General features: G+C 40.6%; 1 protein-coding gene across 1 annotated transcript; it reads right to left on the bottom strand.

Annotated features, from left to right (window-relative positions):
* Window positions 1-1,508: 1,508 nt before the first annotated feature.
* On the bottom strand, window positions 1,509-6,658 carry LOC147610983 (pentatricopeptide repeat-containing protein At3g16610-like). Its single transcript, XM_086785629.1, has 2 exons — window positions 6,332-6,658; window positions 1,509-6,033 (listed from the first exon to the last, which is right to left on the bottom strand). The coding sequence occupies exon 2, from the start codon at window positions 5,593-5,595 to the stop codon at window positions 2,242-2,244; it is 3,354 nt and encodes a 1,117-aa protein (XP_086641755.1). The 5' UTR covers window positions 5,596-6,033; window positions 6,332-6,658; the 3' UTR covers window positions 1,509-2,241.
* Between the last annotated feature and the right edge of the window lie 13,170 nt (window positions 6,659-19,828).

Here is a 19,828-nt window from a genome sequence, read left to right as displayed (position 1 = left end):
GGCCATGCAGTTAGGTATCCCCCTCGAGGATATCCCCAATCTGGGAGAGCCTGAAGCACGTCAAATTGTCTCCAAGAGGACTCGCACTATCAGAGAGGAAGATACCAGTGGTGATGTTGCAAGTGGTTCTAGCTCGGCACCTCGGGCCAAAAGAACTAGTCTTCCATTGTTCAAGAAAGGACATGTGCAGGCAGGGATGCAGAAGGTTGCCATGAAAGAGGCAACGAGGGAGTTGATGAAGTTGTTTATTCAATGTGGATTATCCTTCCACATTGTCAGGACTCCTCAATGGAAGAAGGCAATGAGAGCTATCTCCCGCATTGGGTGTGAGTGGGATGGCCCCTCCTATGAAACATTGCGTACTACTGAGCTTCGCAAGGAGAAATTGGTTGTGGAGATGGACATGGAGCCTCTCAAGGCCACTTGGGCAAAGTATGGTTGTACTTTGCTTTGTGATGGATGGACACATGTTATTTATTCTCAAGGCCACTTGGGCAAAGTATGGTTGTACTTTGCTTTGTCATGGATGGACAGATGTTATTTATTTTGATCTTGGATTTTGAGTCATGACTCATCATCCACATGGTGATCCTTTTGATTTCTATTTAGTCATCACCCACGTGATTTGTGATATCATCATATCTTACATGTATTTTGTTTTTATTGAAATGAATTCAATGTGGTCTCTTATAAGTTATGTCAACAGTTTTCTCTTTTGTATATTTCAAGTTAAAAATATACATGCTTTTTCTATTTTGTATGAAACCTTTTTGTACCCGTTTCTTACCTTTTATGAAACGTTTCAAGACGTATGAAACCCATTTCATACCTACCGTTTTAGAAACGCCTGGCAACACTGGTTAACCCTAACCCTGATCCTGGGTTAGCACACGCCCCGGGACATAACAAGAGCAGTGTAGAAGCAGCCAACAATGCTACACAATGCATCAACCAGAGTTGCTTGGCAACAGCAAAGAACCCAAGATCCCATGTTCACATGAAGCATAGACTCAACATCACTTTGTGTACGAGTTCGCCACCATGAATGGGGATGTCGAGCTGATCTTCTCCTCAACAAAGAATTGTGGGGGTTGTCTTCACCAATGCTCTTAGAAGAGACCAATTAGAGTTGCATTTTCATCAGCTCCGCATTGGGCTACATGGGCAATTGGGTGGCCATGTTTAGATTTCATATGCATGGTTAACTCATGGTTGAAGCAAGGTCATGTTTAGATTCCATGGGCATACTATGGCACCAAAGATAGAGACAAATTATGTACTTGCTCCAAAAAAACGTTTTGGTGCTTCGGTGTGAGAGACCATAATTTTCGTCAGCTCCGCATTGCGCTACATGGGCAATTGGGTGGTCATGTTTAGATTTCATATGCATGGTTAACTCATGGTTGAAGCAAGGTCATGTTTAGATTCCATGTGCACACTATGGCACCAAAGATAGAGACAAATTATGTACTTGCTCCAAAAAAACGTTTTGGTGGTCCGGAGTGAGAGACCATAAGAACATTAGAATTGGTATTTCAATGGAAGGTATTACATTGTAGTGTATGCATGGTATGGAACAGGGGGTAAGCAATGGAAGGTAATACATTGTAGTGTATGTATGGTATGGAACAGGGGGGTACGAAAGAGTATGTTATGCACCTATGGCTGCCAGAAAGAGCATCATTACTTATGATATAACAGTTCCTAGTAAGTCCATGCTCAGTCTAGTGCCACTGTTTATCAGGATCTTCTAGCATGCAATAGCCGTGAGCTCTCTCTGCCTCTCCTTGGGATAACTATCATGCTGGATCTGAATAATTGGGACAATTACTGTGCTGGATCTGAATAATTGTCCCTTATATCAATCCTCCCAGTAAGCTGGCTAAAAACTAGCCTCCATTTGGTAGGACAACTGCTGAGAGGGTGCTGAGAGGGTATCAACACCCCCTTAAGGCTTGCTCTTGCTGACTATACATCGTTTATCATGCTCTATACTTTGTTCCTTTATATCCACAGATGACCATTTGCCTTGTGTCAGGTTCCCTTGTTGGGACTGCAGTGACTTCACCCTTTCTTTGACTCTCCTCTTTGGTAAAAATGCACGCTAAGAAGCCAATATGTGGAGTGTCCAAGAACCTTAAAGCCACAAGGCATCCAGTGTATCCCTTCACAGTGGTTTCCTAACCACAAGTAGACCTGCTCCAAATCACAGGTACAAAGATAGCTGCAATCCTTTGTAGTTTATTTCACCCTCACATTCATCTCAACCTTCCTTTCTTGCTCCCACATGTCAGCATCTGCATAAATGTTGTACATCAAGTTAAATGCTGCAGCTTGTTTGTCATTCGATCTTAATGCAAGCTCAAAGACCTGTCCACCAAGCTCGCCGTGACCCCACTTCCGACAAGCACCCAACATAGTACTCCATGTCACGAAATTAGGCTCGAAAGGCATCTTTGTTAACATAGACATAGCCTTATCAAGTTGGCCTGCACGGCTGAGGAGATCAATCATACAATTGTGGTGCTCTATAGTTGGACTAATGCTATACTCTTCACTCATAGCCTCAAAATACTTCTGGCCCTTATCCAAAAGACCTGCATGACTGCATGCAGTAAGAACACTCAGTAATGTTATCTCATCTGGACGTACACCCTCCTCCTCCATTTCCTTAAATAATTGGAAAACCAATTCACTCTCTCCTTGGCGGGCATAACCTGCAATAATCGCACTCCACGAAACTATATCCCTATCTGTCAGCTTGTCAAACAATTCACGTGCTTCCACAAGTGAGCCACATTTGGCATACATATCCACCAAAATATTGCCAACATAAGGATCGTGTTCAAAGCCCTCTTTGACTATCAAAATGTGTACTTCTTCACCCCTGTCACTGGCACCCATACTGCCACAAGCTTTCAAGGCACAAACAAAGGTGACAGCGTCTGGAGACGTACCCTCAGCTTGCATTTTTTTGAAACAAGCCAGCACTTCCTTACCAAACCCATGTTCGGCATACCCTGCAACAAGGGCATTCCAAGCTACTTCCCTACCTGACAGTTCATCAAACACTTCCTGTGCTTCTGCAAGTGAGCCACATCTGGCATACATATCTACCAAGGCACTGCCAACAAAAGCATCTATCTCGCATCCTTTTCTGGTAATCTCAGCATGCAACTCCTGACCTCCGTCTATAGCTGTTATGCTGCCACAACATTTCAATCCGTAGACAAGTGTGACGATATTTGGCAGCACACCATCTACTACCATCTGTTCCAAACAAACCAGACCTTGCTCACCAAGTCTATGCTCAGCATACCCTGCAATCAGTATATTCCATGAGACTACATCTCGGATGAGCAGCTTGTCAAACACTTCACATGCTTGAGCAAGCAAGCCGCATTTGGCATACATATCCACCAAAGTATTGCCAACGAAAGGATCTCTTTCAAATCCCATTTTAGCAATCTCTACATGTATTTCTTGGCCCTTGTCTATGGCTCCTAAAGAGCCACAAGCTTTCAAGCAGCAAACAAGCGTAATATCGTTTGGAAACATGCCCTCCAGTTGCATCTCTATTAAGGAGTTCAACGCTTCCTGGCCTAGCCCATGTTCACTAAAGCCTGTGATTAGTGTGTTCCAAGATACCACATCTTGGACAGCCAGAAGGTCAAAAACTTTCCATGCTTCTACAAGCAATCCACATTTGGTGTAAAAGCCCACCAAAGCATTGCCAACAAAAGGGTCTCTTTCGAACCCCCCACTGACAATCCTGGCATGCACTTCTTGGCCCATATCCATGGATCCTAAGCCTCCACAAGCTTGTAAGCTACAAACAAGTGTGACATCATTTGGGAACACCCCCTCTAGTTGCATCTCTTCCAAGCATATCATTGCTTCCTTACAAAGCCCATGTTCAACATAACCTGCCATTAGTGCCGTCCATGAGACAACATCTCGGACCGGAAGCTCGTCAAAGACTTCTTGAGCTTCTGCAAGTAAGCCACCTTTGGCATACATGTCCATCAATGTACTGCCAACAAAAGTGTTACACTCAAACCCCTCTTTGACAATCTCAGCATGGATTTTTCGGCCTCTGTTGATGGCTCCAATGCTGCCACAGGCTTTCAAACTGTGGACAAACAAGATCGAGTCCATGGAAACCCCCTCCATTTGCATTTTCTCCAAACAACTCAGCACCTCCTCATCAAGGCCATGTCCAGCATACCCAGCAATCAATGCAGTCCACAAGACTACATCCCGAACAGGCAACTCTTCAAACACTGCCCATGCTTCCGCAAGTGAGCCACATTTAACATACATGTCTACCAAGGTACTGCCAATGACAAGATTTTTCTCAAACTCCTCTTTGGCCACCTCAGCATGTATTTCTCGGCCCCTTGTTATGGCTCCTGTACTGCCACAGGCTTTCAGGGTGCAGATAAATGTAACAGCATTCGGGAACACACCTTCCCACTGCATCTGATTAAAACAGTCCAAAGCTGCAGTGCCATGCCCATGATCTCCATACCCTGCGATCAGTGCTGTCCATGAGACCACATCTCTAACCAATAGCCCATCAAACACCTCCTGTGCTTCCACAAGCAGGCCACATTTGGCATACATGTCCAACAAGGTACTACCAACAAAAGTTTCTGATTCAAAACCCTCTTTTGCAATCTCAGCATGTACTTCTTGTCCCCTTTCTAGAGATCCTGTCCGGCCGCAAATTTTCAAACTGCAAACAAATGTGACAGCATTTGGGAACACGCCCTCCATTTGCATCTGTTCCAAGCAGTGTAATGCTTCTCCATCGAGTCCACAGTCAGCATACCCCGAACTCAAAACAGTCCACGCAACTACATCTCGTGCTTCTAGCTCATCAAACACTTCACGCGCCTCAGCAAGTAAACCACATTTTGAATACATCTCAACCAAACTATTGCCAACAAAAGTGTCTGATTCCAATCCCTCTCTGACAAGACCAGCATGTACTTCTTGGCCTTGTTTAACCCATTTCAGCCTAGCACAAGCTTTTAATAATGCCTGAAGAACATACTTGTTAAGTTGAGCACAATTGTGTTGCATTTGATGGAACAGTTCAAAGGCATGCTGATACTCTCTGCATTCGAGATAGCCTTCCAGAAGAGAAGGCCAGAAACACCCATTCTGTTGTGCAAATCTACGAAAGACCTGCTCCGCATCCAGAGTTCTTCCGCATTCCACAAACATTGGGATAAGGTGATTTCTTAGTAGCCTATGAGCTTCCAGCCCATTGCAACACACGTGTAGATGAACACACTTTGCACATGAAGAATCTCTCCTTTTTCTGCATTTCTGCAAGATGGATGTTAAGCTTTCCACCGATGGCAGCTGGGCCATCTGCTCCAAAGAAGCCAATGCCTCCTCTAAACTCAAAGTCTCCCAACCCTTGGCCTCTTGCACTTGTGCATCCATTTGCACTCTAGGAGTGGATCTAGATCCAAATGCTTGTGCATGGTTTGCTGGCTCCTCCTGAAAAGCAGAACTCGACCACGCTGGACCAGCACATGCTTTCCCCCCCTCCATTGTATATGACGGTGTCGGTAGTGCCATACCCGTGGCCTTTCAATGAGAGAGAAAAAAATAAGGGTCCCCTTGGAATCAACTACGAGGACATCTCTTTTGAAAGAAATAAGAGGACATGTATAGTACCAAAGGCTTCAATGAGATGGCAAACCTCAAAGAGAAGCACCCCTATGCTAAGGCACATGAGAAAGATTTCTAGATGCAATTCACTCCAGCCTGCATTGAAGCAAACTGTTCCGGCTTCCCTTGGCACAAAGTATCATGAAGCTAACCCTTTCACAAACAAGTCATGAGGGATTTGCCATGTATCCCAGAGACCAAGCCCCTTTCATGATTCCAGGCTTGCGACCCAGCCTCTCCAAGTAGGCATCAGGTGTAGTGTAAAAAATGGCACACTGGGGAGAAGGGCCCTTTGAAGGCCTACAACAATGTGGTGAAAGGCCATCAAACTGGAAGGGAGAGGCCCTTTCACTGACATGCCAGGCAATGAAAGGCTATCTGACCACCGGAGGGGAAAGGCCAGCATGTTCATCCTCAACTTACAGGATGCTTATATACGAGCTAAACATAATCCACATCAATCTGTTGATGGTCATATGATTTGGGTCCAAGCTAAAGTCTAGGTCTTCACTCAGCGATGAGAGAAACCCAGCAGGTATATGCTAACACTGGCTAGAAGTGTGAGTCTTATCCCACAAGCTCTTTTTTTTCCCTTCAAAATTAAAGCAAGTGTTACTCAGAGTTCTAAAATCTGGACGACTACTAACCGATTCAACCACGATCTTCTGCACCCATTTTCTGCAGATGTTGTCGTGCGGGTCATTCTCACATTTGTTCGAAGTCTATTTTTGTCTGCAAGAACGGTGGCTGTTTTTTGTCCTGTTTTTACATGCTTTATCTCTGCAAAGAGGTTGTCTCTGCTTGGGTGTCTGCGCCACTTGTTGTCGACTACGTGAAGGATTAAGAGGCCACTGCTCAGAGCTCTGCACCATCGCTCAAAGCACGTAAGGGGAGAGGTGCTACTGCCACGTCTATCAAAACCAAAGAAGATGCTCCTGCTGTCTGGAGGCATATGACCTTCTCTGGCATGTGAAGGCAAATTCCTTTGATAACATGTGTACTTTTTATTTTCAAGCCAAGAATTTTAATTTTAAAAAAAATTCTTATTTCAAAATTCAAAAAACCAAAAATCATCCTTTCTTCCGACCCCTTTTCTCCCTCTCGTTTGGCCACATGGAGAGGGAGCAAGTTGTGTTTGATAAAGAGTAGATAGATTTCTAATTCTGGTTATCAACAACATAGTTTTTGAATTAATGTAGACAAGCTTGCAATTAAGAGATTGTGTCTCAGATAGTGAAACATGTGTCTTAGAGCTTAAACTATGAGACATTTGAGAGGGTAGATCATGTTACTGCATCCATCCAACACATACAAACAAATTGTTAGCCTGTATGTGTATTACATGTGTCTCAGATAGTGAAAAATGTGTCTTAGATCTTAAACTGCGAGACATTTAAGAGGGTAGATCCTGTTACCTACATCCATCCAACATACAGACAAACAAATTGTTAGCCTGTATGTGTATTACATGTGTCCTTAAGACCTACCACAGGTTATAGATGTCACTCAAAGACCCCAAAGTTTAAGCTATGGTTGGGTTGGTTATACCCTTTTTAGACTTCAAGAGTCAATTCCCCATTTTTCAGATAGATAACGTAGTAAAAGCACATCATGTAACCATCCTTTAAAAAAAGACCAGTAAATGGAATAATAATCCACATAGTAAGTGAACTAATGGGCCTAGTATGTCCATGCCCACGCTGCATACCAGTCCAATGTTCTATTGCTAGTCATCCACTGTTCAACACATTAGTTTCCAACAACCAATGTCATCAGCAGCACGAGATAGGGGGTGAGTTACTATATTTGGCCAAAGACTCAAAGGCCCGAATTATCGGCCAAAAAAATCAGAAAAGGGGAGAAGATCCATAAGCTACCACATGCTCATCATGTATCCCAGCAATCAGAGGGTCAGATTAATTAATTGTAGTTAACATCATAGGTATAATCCTACCCGAACAATAGATCCCAGTAAACAGCAAAGTGGACCCAACCCATCACTTATAACAGTATTTCCTATTCATAGAGTCAACAAATTATTAAAAGCAAGTATGTATATCCAACCCATAATGAGTGTATTCCATAAATTCAAAATGCTTGGTCTGAAAACAATCATGTTACTGCCATAGACAGCATCGACCTTATGTGGAGATTAAACAGTACAATGTACGGATTATTAGCGATCTATACTAACAACCCTAGAGCAAGCCTAATGAACAAAATATTGTTATCTTTGCAACAGCCAAGAATCAGTCTATGTATCCAAAAACCTCTTAATACAAGGCTTGAAAATAGCGATAAATTATTCAATAGTAAAAGCTAGCTTCATATATAAGTCATGCCAAATAAGAGACATTCATTATGACTAACCCGTAATAGCATGGTTTGAGATTAACCCAATATTTCTTATCAATAATGGCTAGATCATTAGTCCTATTAGCCAGATTTTGTGCATGACTAGCCCCTTATTAAGGGCGAACAGTCATATTATCAGAAAAGCAAGAGCTCCAATATATATATATATATATATATATATATATATATATATATATATGCGCGCTGATAAAAACACACAGTGTAATAGATCCTACCTATTCTATTGTAGTGTGGGTTAAAAATTACATGTAGCCCCCCTATTGGCATTCAGAATTAAAAAACATCACATTTATTCCATGCAACATCCATAATAGAGAGCCATAGGCTTCTTTTAATGGCGGAAATGAAAAAATCTTCTGACAGAAATGCATGCTCATTTTTTAGGCCCGAAATCACAAATCTTAAGAGATTATCATGCAAACGTCAAAACAGAGTAACCATATTTAGAAAGTCCATTATGTGGGATTCATAAGACCATTATCCCATGAGGTCAAAGACTACCATTGGCAGCAAAAAATATGACAAATATTAAATTTGCAGCAATGTGATGAGCTATGGTGGATCAAATGCTAGAATCAATATCATTAGACGATAATTAAGATGTGATTAGTGAGCTATGGTGGATCAAATGCTAGAATCAACATCATTAGAAAAGAAATTAGACGATAATTAAGATGTGATTAGTGAGCAATTAACTGATAGCTTAATGTAGGCATGGATAATCAAAAACCAACAAATTCTCATTAGGCCAATGCCTCAATTTATAGGGTTTACATCCAAGCATCTAATCCCACTGATTTCTCCTTGATTCACTCCACCTCTTTTGCTTGATTCTCTCCACCTCTTCCCAGAATATCTCCACACCTCCTAAATCTTCTCATGCTACCCTTTATTCTCTCCCAGTAGATACTTCTCACCTCTTCACAACTTCTCTCACATTTACAGATTCTCTTTTTACAGCCTCTTGCTAAGGGCTTGTTCCCACACACACCCTATTCACTTGTATATTTCAACACCTCCCCTCCTCAAGTGAATGATCCTAGCACACCTGGACCCTATACCACGTTTCCCTCTTACTTGATAGTCCGCAACCACTGCCTCAAGTCCCTAAACTCATAGTCCTTGACACTCTCTCTCTCTCTATGTGTCCAAGGCTACTACAAGTTCCCGCAACTAGTGCCTCAAGTCCCTAAACTCATAGTCCTTGACACTCTCTCTCTCTCTATGTGTCCAAGGCTACTACAAGTTCCCGTGACCTTGACTAAAGTGCTCACACATACATTTACCACATGGCCTACATCATCGGTGGCTCAAAGGTAGTTTTACTCTGTTGGGGTAGGTTACATTGGGTTGTGGGGTTTCTCTCTCAAAAAAGATGATCTGACTCCACTTCCTTAGGAGCCTCCATGAAGTTTGCCGATGTCGTTCCTTCTCCACCGAGTTTGCTATAGTAGTCTCTTGCCATGTGTCCTAGCTTTCCACAGTTGTGGCAAGTGAAGGTCCTTCCTCTTACTCTGCCTCTTCCTCGTCCTCGTCCTCGAGAGAATCCTCCTCGGGTGAAGAATGCTTTTTCTTCTCCAACTGTTGAGTCCAGCCATTTTTTCTCTTTGACTCTGGTCTCTTGCTCTAGTAGAGCTCCTTCGCATGTGACCTTCGAAGATATCATCATGGTGATCCTAGAAATTCTTATTCTTAGGCCATGGGCTTTGGCCATTCAATCATATTGGACGTCGAGAGAGTCGAAAACATCCGTGTTCTTGCTATAGCTCCAAAGAGAGAGAGAGAGAGAGAGAGAGAGAGAGAGAAATAGTTCCTTTAGCCTAAAGAGAGAAGCAGCACTCAACTATGCACTCACTATGCATAGGGGGTGGACTGACCCCGGCTCGAAAAACAAAACAAACATAGGGGGTGGAGAGAGGGGGGGGTAATTGTATGATGTTGACTCAAAACTCATCAAACACTTCACGCGTCTTAACAAGTAAGCCGCATTTTGCATACCTCTCAGCCAAACTATATCCAACAAAAGTACGTGTTTCCAATCCCTCTCTAATAAGACGAACATGTACTTCTTGGCCTTGTTTGACCCATTTTAACCTAGCACAAGCTTTCAATAATGCTTGAAGTACATACTTGTTAAGCTGAGCACAATTAGGTTGCATTTGATTAAATAGTTCAAGGGCATGTGGATACTCTTTACATTTGAGATAGCCTTCCAGGAGAGAAGGCTAGAAACATGCATTCCGTTGTGCAAATCTTGAAAGACACTCCACATCCACAAACATTGGGACAAGGTGATTTCACAAACATTCCACAAACATTGGGATAAGGTGATTTGTAGTATATATGCTCAAGTTATGCCTTCCCCACTAAAAGGTAGATTCCAACATTTGTGACATCCATGTATATTCATAACATAAGTAAGCGTTCATAAAATGTTTCAAGCTAGTCTATTGAAGAGATTCTATCTTAACACACATTATGGGAGGACACTTCTTCCCTTTCAATCTCGCAATGTTGTAGACCCACCATATGAGCTAGAGGTCATTTTGAAATCCGAGAATGTTGTACCCGTTATATGAGCGAGAGATCATTTTGAAGTCCCAATTGAATCAGAACCATTGACCTTTTGTCAAATGGAAGGGTCGGCCTATGACAAAAAGTTGGCTATCCGAAGATGCTTAAGATAGCTCGAAGATTATAGTTGGCTATCTGAAGAGATAAGATGCTCATAGACCACCCCTTAGTCATCCAATTTTTTAACATGGATGGCCCTTCTATAACATGATGAAGTAGCTTGAAGAGGGCTTCGAGCTCTTTTAAATATGGACCTTGGGAAAACTATCCCATCCCCGTGGGGACTTGAGGGTATGCTAGCGCATACCAAGGATAATGCATCTATATGAGAGACCCTTGGAGTGTGGGAGTAACATGGCTTGCCCAACCTAGTCCTCCTCAATCACGTTTTGATACATAAGGCTTGTGAGCAAGGTATCCCGTGCCGTGGATCCTTATGAGTCCAATCTATCACTTGTAAATATTTGTTGCATGATTAATACGATGGCATTTTTATTCTCAATCAGTCCCATTTCCTATTTCAATTTTTTCTTAGTGAGTTTGACGTTTTTGATGGCCATGACATGTTTGGAAATTTGAGGCATAACACTCAAGGTACATGGATGTCACAATCGTTGGAATAGTAGGGAAGACATAACTTGAGCATATCAACTCCAAACTTGATGGAGGTGGTAGATTTAGAATCTACTTTTTAAGAGGCACATGAATATTTACCTTTTAGTGGAGAAGGCGTAACTTGAGCATATCAACTCCAAATTTGTTAGAGGTGATAGATTTAGAATCTAAATTTTAAGGGCTTTCCAATGGTATGTCACAATGAGGGTTTTGATGTAAGATATATAAAATTCACCACATACCCCTTTTTTCTAGCAAAGTGATGACATGGCTCTTCTTAGAGGATCATTTTTTAGTCCAAAGTTTACTTAGTGCATTATCATGCAATGTTATAATTTTAATAATTTTGAAGTTGTACCTGTCGATACTCATAAGCAATGTTAGCATATGTTGGCAAAATAACAAACCCTTCCATAATAATTCATGAAAAGAAGATATGTGTTTGTATATTGTTGAAAACAAACCCTTCCATAATAATTCATGAAAAGAAGAGATACATCTGTATATTGTTACAATAAACCCTTCCATAATACGTCATGAAAAGAAGAGATACATCTGTATATTGTTGAGATAGCAAACCCTTCCATAATAATTCATAAAAAGAAGAGATACGTATGTATATTGTTGACAACAAACCCTTCCATAATAATTCATGAAAAGAAGATATACATCTGTATATCGTTAATATCGATTATTATAAACATATGAAAGTTATGTGCTCTCTTTGTAATATGTGTCGAGGGAAAAAAATAAGATTAATGTTCTTTGGTGGCATAAGTCTTAAACTTATAAACATAGAGGAAGATTATACATAGTGTTTATATGGCAGAGATGTGGCATAAGTCTCTCCTTAAATTTATAAATATAGAGGAAGATTATACATAATGTTTGTATGGCAGAGATGTGGCATATGTATTTCCTTAAATTTATAAACATAGAGGAAGAGTCCTTCCCTTGTTTATAAAAACACTTTCAATGTTGAAAATGTAGTGAATGGGTTATTTTTTAGTGTTGCATAACATTGAATATCATACTTCAGTTGTTCTTGTCGTAAACGTGTTGTTATTGTATCTCATTGCTTTTAATGCCATTAGCTTTGAAATGACAATGCCAATGCCATTGTTGTGGTTTTGATCTTACTTTGTGTTTGCATCTTTATAAATTCCTACAATTTAACACAAAATACTCCTCTTATCTTATCTAAAAAATCTCTAGTGTGTTGAGCTTATCAAGTGAGAGGTCTACAGAGGCCAGAAATTTGTAGTCCTCCTTTGGTTTATGGGCATAGCTTGGAGCATCTTCAAGGACTAGATTTACACTCAAAACATCAAGTGGGAATTTGTACAAGGTAAATGAATCTTCTCCCACTCTCTTTCATGCATTTAAAGCATTCAAATATATGCACTCCCATACATCAATTTGAAATATACAACAAACTTTGAGCTGAATTTAGCTCATGTATTTGATGTGTTTATATTGATTAGGTGCATTTTTTAGCTTCTTGCACAAGGGCATGCATTTGAAGCATTCAAAAAATCTGCACAAACCTCTCTACATCAATTTGAGATATACAACCAACTTTGGGCTAAATTTAGCTCATATATTTGATGTGTTTATGATGCCCTTTGTGTTGGGGCTTATATATATGGTCTTTGGCAATTGATTGGGTGCCTTTTTGAGCTTCTTGCAACAAGTGGACAAGGGCATGCCAACAAGCCCTAATTTACAACCAATTTTTTTGCACTTACATGTTTTTTGGCTCTTTTTTTGCATAAGATTTGAGCTAGTTTGGAAAGTCTATGCGCATGTGTGGTGTTGGCTAGTGAAAACCCATGTATGAGCATATGCCTCATTTAGACTCACATTTTGGAGAGTTTTGGAAGCATGTACATGTGGTGAAAAAGCTTAGGATAGTTTTTGCATGCTCAAATATGAAATTTACAGGTTATTTGAGAATACATCAAGTTGGAACTCGTTGCTTTTCGAACAAGTGCAAAGGGGAAATTTTGTATGTTTTGGTTTGCTCTATGTGAATTGTATCTGGGCTGAAAATTGTAGGTTTTATTTGGTCATCATTTCAGATAGTATTTCCTAGATTATAGGACAAAAGCTAGATAAGAAAAACTTCTAGGCATGGAAGGTTAGGGGATGACCCCTCTCATATGGGGGATTGACTCCATTTTTCCTAGTAAAGTGATGCTTGATCTTAAGAGTGATAGTAGTCTCAATGCTTGATCTTAAGAGTGATAGTAGTCTCAATGCTTAATAAGCATGTTCTAAGATCTTAGATCTGACAAATGACAACCCAAGGTCTATCCCATTGAGTCATGGGGGATTCTTAAGTGTTTGAGCTCCTTTCCTAAAGCATAGGAAGTGATTCACAAGATACAGAAGTATTGCTAGAATGCTTGTTTATATAAGTTTGTTCTTAAAAGTGTGTAATCCTTAAGTATCAATTAACACTCCTATGCAATCTTACAAAATTAAATCCAAGCTTTTCTTGGCAAAGTAGAAGGCCTATCCATTCTTTTTATTCTCCCAATAGTATGAAAAAGCTTAAAAGAATGGTTTTAATGTTCTCCACATGTTGACAAGATTTTATGTGAGAATCATGAGTAGGAAGATTAGAGCTACACTCTCTCGACAGGTTTGTGTCCATTAAGTAGGGCTAAGTTCAAGGTTGCCCTGGTCTATCATCCCACCTTACTCTAAGATCAGGTTGTCTCTTTTGATACAATTATTATAATCATTTCTTTATTAAGTAAAAGTAGAGGTAAGAATTGAATTTTAGATTACTCTTTTGGTACGACCAACTCGCTATTCAAGAAAACTTTTGAGAAATAAGGGAATTAAACTAAATACTTAATTTGAGCTTAAGTAATGGCTCCTTGACCTCATATAAATTAATAAAATCTCTAAAGAATAGGGAAATCAATTTATAATTAATCTCCTCAAAGCCGACATTCATTTGATCAACCAATTTCCCCTTGTAGAAAACCTGCCAATGTTTCTTGCGTAGCAACAATGGTGTTGGTAAGGTTCAAAATGTGTTGCACAAGCAAGGTCATCCTTACGTCGAAGTCTACTTTGGTGAGACCAGGTCATTGACCATCACATCTCATCATCTTGATGGTTGTCGTTGAGAAGAACACTCTTGTCCACCATCACATGATAATTTTGTGCTTCATCAGCTATGATAATCCCAAGTTGAGTTAAGCTTCCTTCATTTGCAAAGTAAAGACCATGAGCCTCATGTGATGCAATCATGAGCAGCATATCCACAATTAGACTCCAAATGACATGTGTTTTTTTTAATTCTAACTTCAAGATGACTCTTACAATATAATGTGCGACTCTACTTAGAGTCCAAGCCTCTATTGTGAGCTTGTAAAAATGTAGTCACCACCTCCTTTAATGTAAATGCCATCTTCTGTAAAAGTTGTGCCTATTTTTCAAGTGTAGTACACACATTTAATTTTGCTATTCCTATCCTTCCCCCGTTGCTCCGGTCAGGAATGGCCATGTGTAATTGCTTAGGATAGGTTGGTGGATGAACATATTCTCGCTCTGGCTTAAGCCTAGCACACGTAAATAAATGAAGTACAAGTGTTGCATGCAAGATACGGCTTCCACCTTTGTGCTTTGCAAAATTGCATTTGCCATATCAGTAGTACATGCATCGTAAAGAGAAATCTTGTATCTATATCCTTCCCTTGCCAACCAACTTCCATGCTTGCTTTCTACTAGGTTTATTCTTGAGGTATTTGGACTATCATTACTTCTCTCTATCGTTGTCATGTGACTGAACCCCAATGTGCTATGCACACCTCCCACCAGCTCAACCAAGAGTCTATTGACAAATTCCTATCCATCACATGACCATTGTGCCACCATTAATGTATCAATCGAGCCTCCATTGATGCAACTCCACTAGTAGGAGCCATGTGTGCCACTTCTCACACATTGCTTTGAGATGTAACACACACATACCTTGTTGTGTGGGCAACCATGCTCTGCTCCCAATGAAATAGACAAGACCTCTCCCTATTTGTCAAGACGTTTTTTCCACCATTGAACACATGTCAAACTACATTCCAATTTTCCTGAGCCTTGTCTACCATGAAACCATAGAAATCTACTCTCTCACAACTATGGTTGGCCATCACTTCATTAATACATTCCTAGAATAGACATTGGGCCTCCATATCCTCCTCTTTCATTTCACATGTCGCAATTGTGAGAAGATCCTGTATGCTGCATGAAAACGATAGTCATTTAAGAGGTTGTATAATTAGCTTGCTCCTAACCACCTAAATACTCTACATTGGTAATTTGCTACCTTGGATTATATAAATATGATAATCCATGGTCACCTAATCTAATGTTTGTCGCGGGTGTGGTCGAACTGTATCCACGCATGTCGCAGGTTGCCAAATCTGGTCCGTCGCATTCAATTCACCAAATCCAACCCTGAAGAGCGGTCTAATGGTGTACATCTTGAAAACATAGCACTTCTCACCTGGGGACCCTTGACCTAGGAACCTGCTTCCGTGGAAGAAGTTGTAAGTGCACTCTCACTTCAGCTTCATAAGTGCATCCAAGCTAAAGCTCTCCTTTGAAGGCCCTTGCCGGGCTGCTCCGAAACCTAAAAAATAAATTGTTCAAATATTATAATTTACTTATCTAGATTTTAATAACTCTTTTACACAAACCTAATTTCCCAACCAGATTACCCTATTAACTGTCTTCCACTAGTGGTCCAATCTCCTCTGCAATGTTGATGAATTCTTGTTCCCAATGAAATGTGAGGAACCACCTTCTTGCACTAGTGTTGCCATTACGATTTCTTCTTCCACACACATTTGTACCTTCCTTGCCCCAACATTGTGATCCACCTCTAGCACCCTGGACACCATTTGCCTTGTCCTATCAGTTAGTGCCTGTGATGTGCCTGCACATACATTATATTGATGGGTGCCCATGTATATCATTAATCTTCTCATTGTCTTTTCAGAGGGCATCACATAATAGATGTAGCAATTGCAAGTAGCAATGCACATCGCTAAAATTGAGCAGTAATAGCAAAGGAGCTTCCTAGACACATTGCTGCACTCCTCTCCAATGGTTGGTGCCTTTTGCATGCTTCTAGTAAAATGTGATGTATTTGACACCTTGTAGTTCTTTAAACGCGAGCAAAGTTCATTAACACACTTCAAACTACCTAGGCAATGGCTTCGCCGACATACTCCAAGGAAGGCAATGTTGGAGGTTTGCGGCTTTGACCACCAGTGGGGATCATACTTATGCTCCATGGAGTCCATTCCTAATCGTGTTCCCATGGTCCGTGGGAACTCAAATGCAATATCACCATTATATTGTCTAGGAATCTCTACGGCCTTGATAATGTCTTTGACATTTAACAAAATATTTGTTAATGTGTTTCCCTTCTTCATGCTAAAAAGGTATTCTAAAATGCTCTTACCATGTCCTCTTGCAACACTGGATGAGCCTGATGCATCGATATCCTTGTTATCTTGAAAGGGGCTGCATAAATCTCTCATATTCTTCTGAGTTGGAAGACCTTTGGGTGGGCTGTCTAAGATGGCTATTGGTTGTGGGTTTGAGTTCAATGAAGAATCAACTATTGCCGATAGAGAGTCCTCAAGTATGTAGAAGTTCTCCTCCTCATGATTAGAGGTTTCCTCGAGAGGGATGTGTAACTCTTCGGTCCCAATACTTACTATGACTTGCAATCCATAAAATGAGTAAGAAGCTACTTGCTCATGTCAAAACTTTGCACCCACCACAACCCCTCCATTGTGGAAACTCGGTTCTTTCTTATTAGAAGATGGGAATGTGATTGTACAACTCATTGTTGTAAAGAGGAGCTTACATGTTTTGAATTTTTTGTTTAAAATTTTAATTTTTGAAAAATCCAAAAATATAAATATATATTATATTTTTTTCAAAAATTAACATCCGTACATCTCTCTCCCTCATCTCTCTCCTTCATCGTGGTTTACAAGATGAACATCAAAAACCATAATCATCATTAAGCTATAAAAATTTGGAAAGTACATTAAAGAAGTTGGCACTATGAAGTAGTGTCAACATTATTACTACATCAAAGAAGTTGGCATTATCAAAAGGACTGCCAACATTATTACTACATCAAAGAAGTTGGCATTATGAAGTAATGCCAACATGATTATAAACCTCAATACTTAGGAAACACACTCATTAGGCTCTACAATGCGCAACCATTGATTGGGCCGTATTCCTAATTAATTGCTCGTTCTTATCGTTGATGACACTGTATGTTCTCTAGTAAGCAATTGCACTTGATATTTTGAGCTCAAACATATCTATCGTTGCCAGGTCGTTCTCCTTTGCTTTGATTATTTGCTTCAATCCCAATAATAAACTCCCTGAAATCTCTCTAGCTTGGTACAAGTCTGGATTGTTTGAGTCATTCTTGTACATCTCATCAAGCGCCATGTATGCTTGCAAGATGATACACTCCATGGTAAGCTCCTCTAATGATGGCGTGGTCATAATGCATAAAAAAACATAGAAGTGGGCGTCATTGATGGAGAATAAAGAGAAATTCGGCCTTGATTACTTGCAGTGATAAGAGAGGTGGCGCTTAGAGAGGGCGATAGGAAGTGGGTGTCTACACGCTGATGGTGGAGAATTAAAAAAAATTTGACCTGAATTACTTGCAGTGATACAAGAGGGGACACTTTGAGAGGGCGATAGGAGAGAGGACACTTGGGAGAGGGTTTGCTTAGGAAGAGGTGGAGGGGGTGCTTGGGAGGGGGCACTTGAGTGGAGGTGGAGGTACTTACTAGTGTGTACACGTAGGTCTCTACTTTGGTCATCGCTATCTTCATGCACCCCAATGAGAGTACGTTAAGTTGTCCAAAGTATGATAGGCGGGGAGGCAAGGTAGCTGCAGATTGTGGAGGTTTTGAGGTGGGCACGACGATATCTTCTTGGAGCCGAAAGCAAAAGAGGAAACCTCCCCATACCAGTTGGATGTAGACAGGAATCCCATCCAATATACAGTTGAGCGTAGCGAGCCTTTCGCAAGGTAATTAAAGCACGATTCGAGTTGTGAAATCGATATAATCATTGTCTTAAACATTGTTGTCCATTTGTACATATGGTAATTATGAGCTTCTACTATGGCCAGTGGTTACTCGAGACGTTCCGATCGTAGGGATGTAGTCCTAGATTGCTTTGCTGGTATTGGGACCATGGCTAGAGCATGCAAGACACTGCAATGACATTACATCAACATGGAGAGTGACAAGGTGTGCCTTAGTTCATGTCTATGACCACTTACCGCTGTGCATGATGATTTGGGTAACCAATTTTTCAGGAGTGAGGTCAGTGAGATTGCTCGACACAAGAGCAGCAGATGGACGTGGAGGCACCATATCCTTCAGCCCTCCGAGTATCCATGAGCCCAACATAGTCTAGTGCTTTATCATGGTGGCCACCTAGGGTTCCAATGGAGCCCCAATATTGACATGTCATGCCATATACATCCCCCGTAGGTTCATTTGCACTTCCCTCATAGGCACCACGGCCTAATCTTGCAAGGCCACTTTTTCCACCCACACTTGCACCATTTGGTAGTAGAGCTCCCTACCCCATACCATCTTCCTTTTTTCCACCAAGGAGTGCAGCATTCATATTGATGTATTTTAGTAGCCTGTAATGCCCAAAATATATTGGTTTTAGACATTATTGTTGTTCACTCATGTTATGACAATGGCTTTCTTTTTTTGCTTCTTCCATGACATTGATTTTTGAGAGAGATGTAGCAATTGGAGTGAGATCTCAACAACACGAGAGAGAGAGAGAGAGAGAGAGAGAGAGAGAGTGTTTGATCGAGACATTAAAATAATAACAATTGTGCTTAAAGTAGTTATTCTAATGCTTAAAATAAGAATTCTAGTGTTTAAAGAAGTAATTTTTTATTCCTTTTAAAGTTATAAAAATAGTAGAGATTGCGATGTTCCAATACTCTTCTTTTGGATGCATCCCACACCACTCTTTCCTTATATCTTCATATTGTAATAGATTCCTTATGAACTCTATGGTTATGGCTTCATCTAGTAATCCTTATAATACTACTACGTTTACAACCATCTTAAGTAAAGCTCTTCAATCTTTCATGCAACTCAAAGAAAAGGAACCCACATCGAATGCCATTTTAGAAGCATGGACAACAACGTCTAAAGTACATGAGCTCTACAAGAAGCTCAAAACATGCCAAGCGGTAGACCTTTTAGACAAGAACATGGAGATGAAAGCAGCTTCAGCCATTGGGATATGGAGAGCTTTCGGCATCATTGAAGAGTCAAAGGAGGATCCTCTTAGAGTTGAAGTTGCCACCTTCATTCGCAAGATGATAGTTGAGGCCCAAAATAATTTCATATGGTGTGTTTGTAAAGAAGTACAAATGATCGTGCCATGTTGCAAGTGTTTGTCATGTAATGATCGTGCCATGTTATAAGTGTTTGTCATGTAATGCTATGGCCTTGTAAGTTTGCTAGGGAATATA

Source organism: Cibotium barometz, chromosome 48 (genome assembly GCF_041138505.1).
Source record: "Cibotium barometz isolate CiBa-2024 chromosome 48, ASM4113850v1, whole genome shotgun sequence".
Lineage (NCBI taxonomy): Eukaryota > Viridiplantae > Streptophyta > Polypodiopsida > Cyatheales > Cibotiaceae > Cibotium > Cibotium barometz.
Note: the sequence above shows the minus strand (reverse complement) of the source record. Positions and strands in the feature narration are given on the sequence as shown.

What these genes read in the sequence shown, in the direction of transcription:
- LOC147610983 (XM_086785629.1), bottom strand. Translation starts at nt 5,595, where the DNA reads ATGGCACTACCGACACCGTCATATACAATGGAGGGGGGGAAAGCATGT.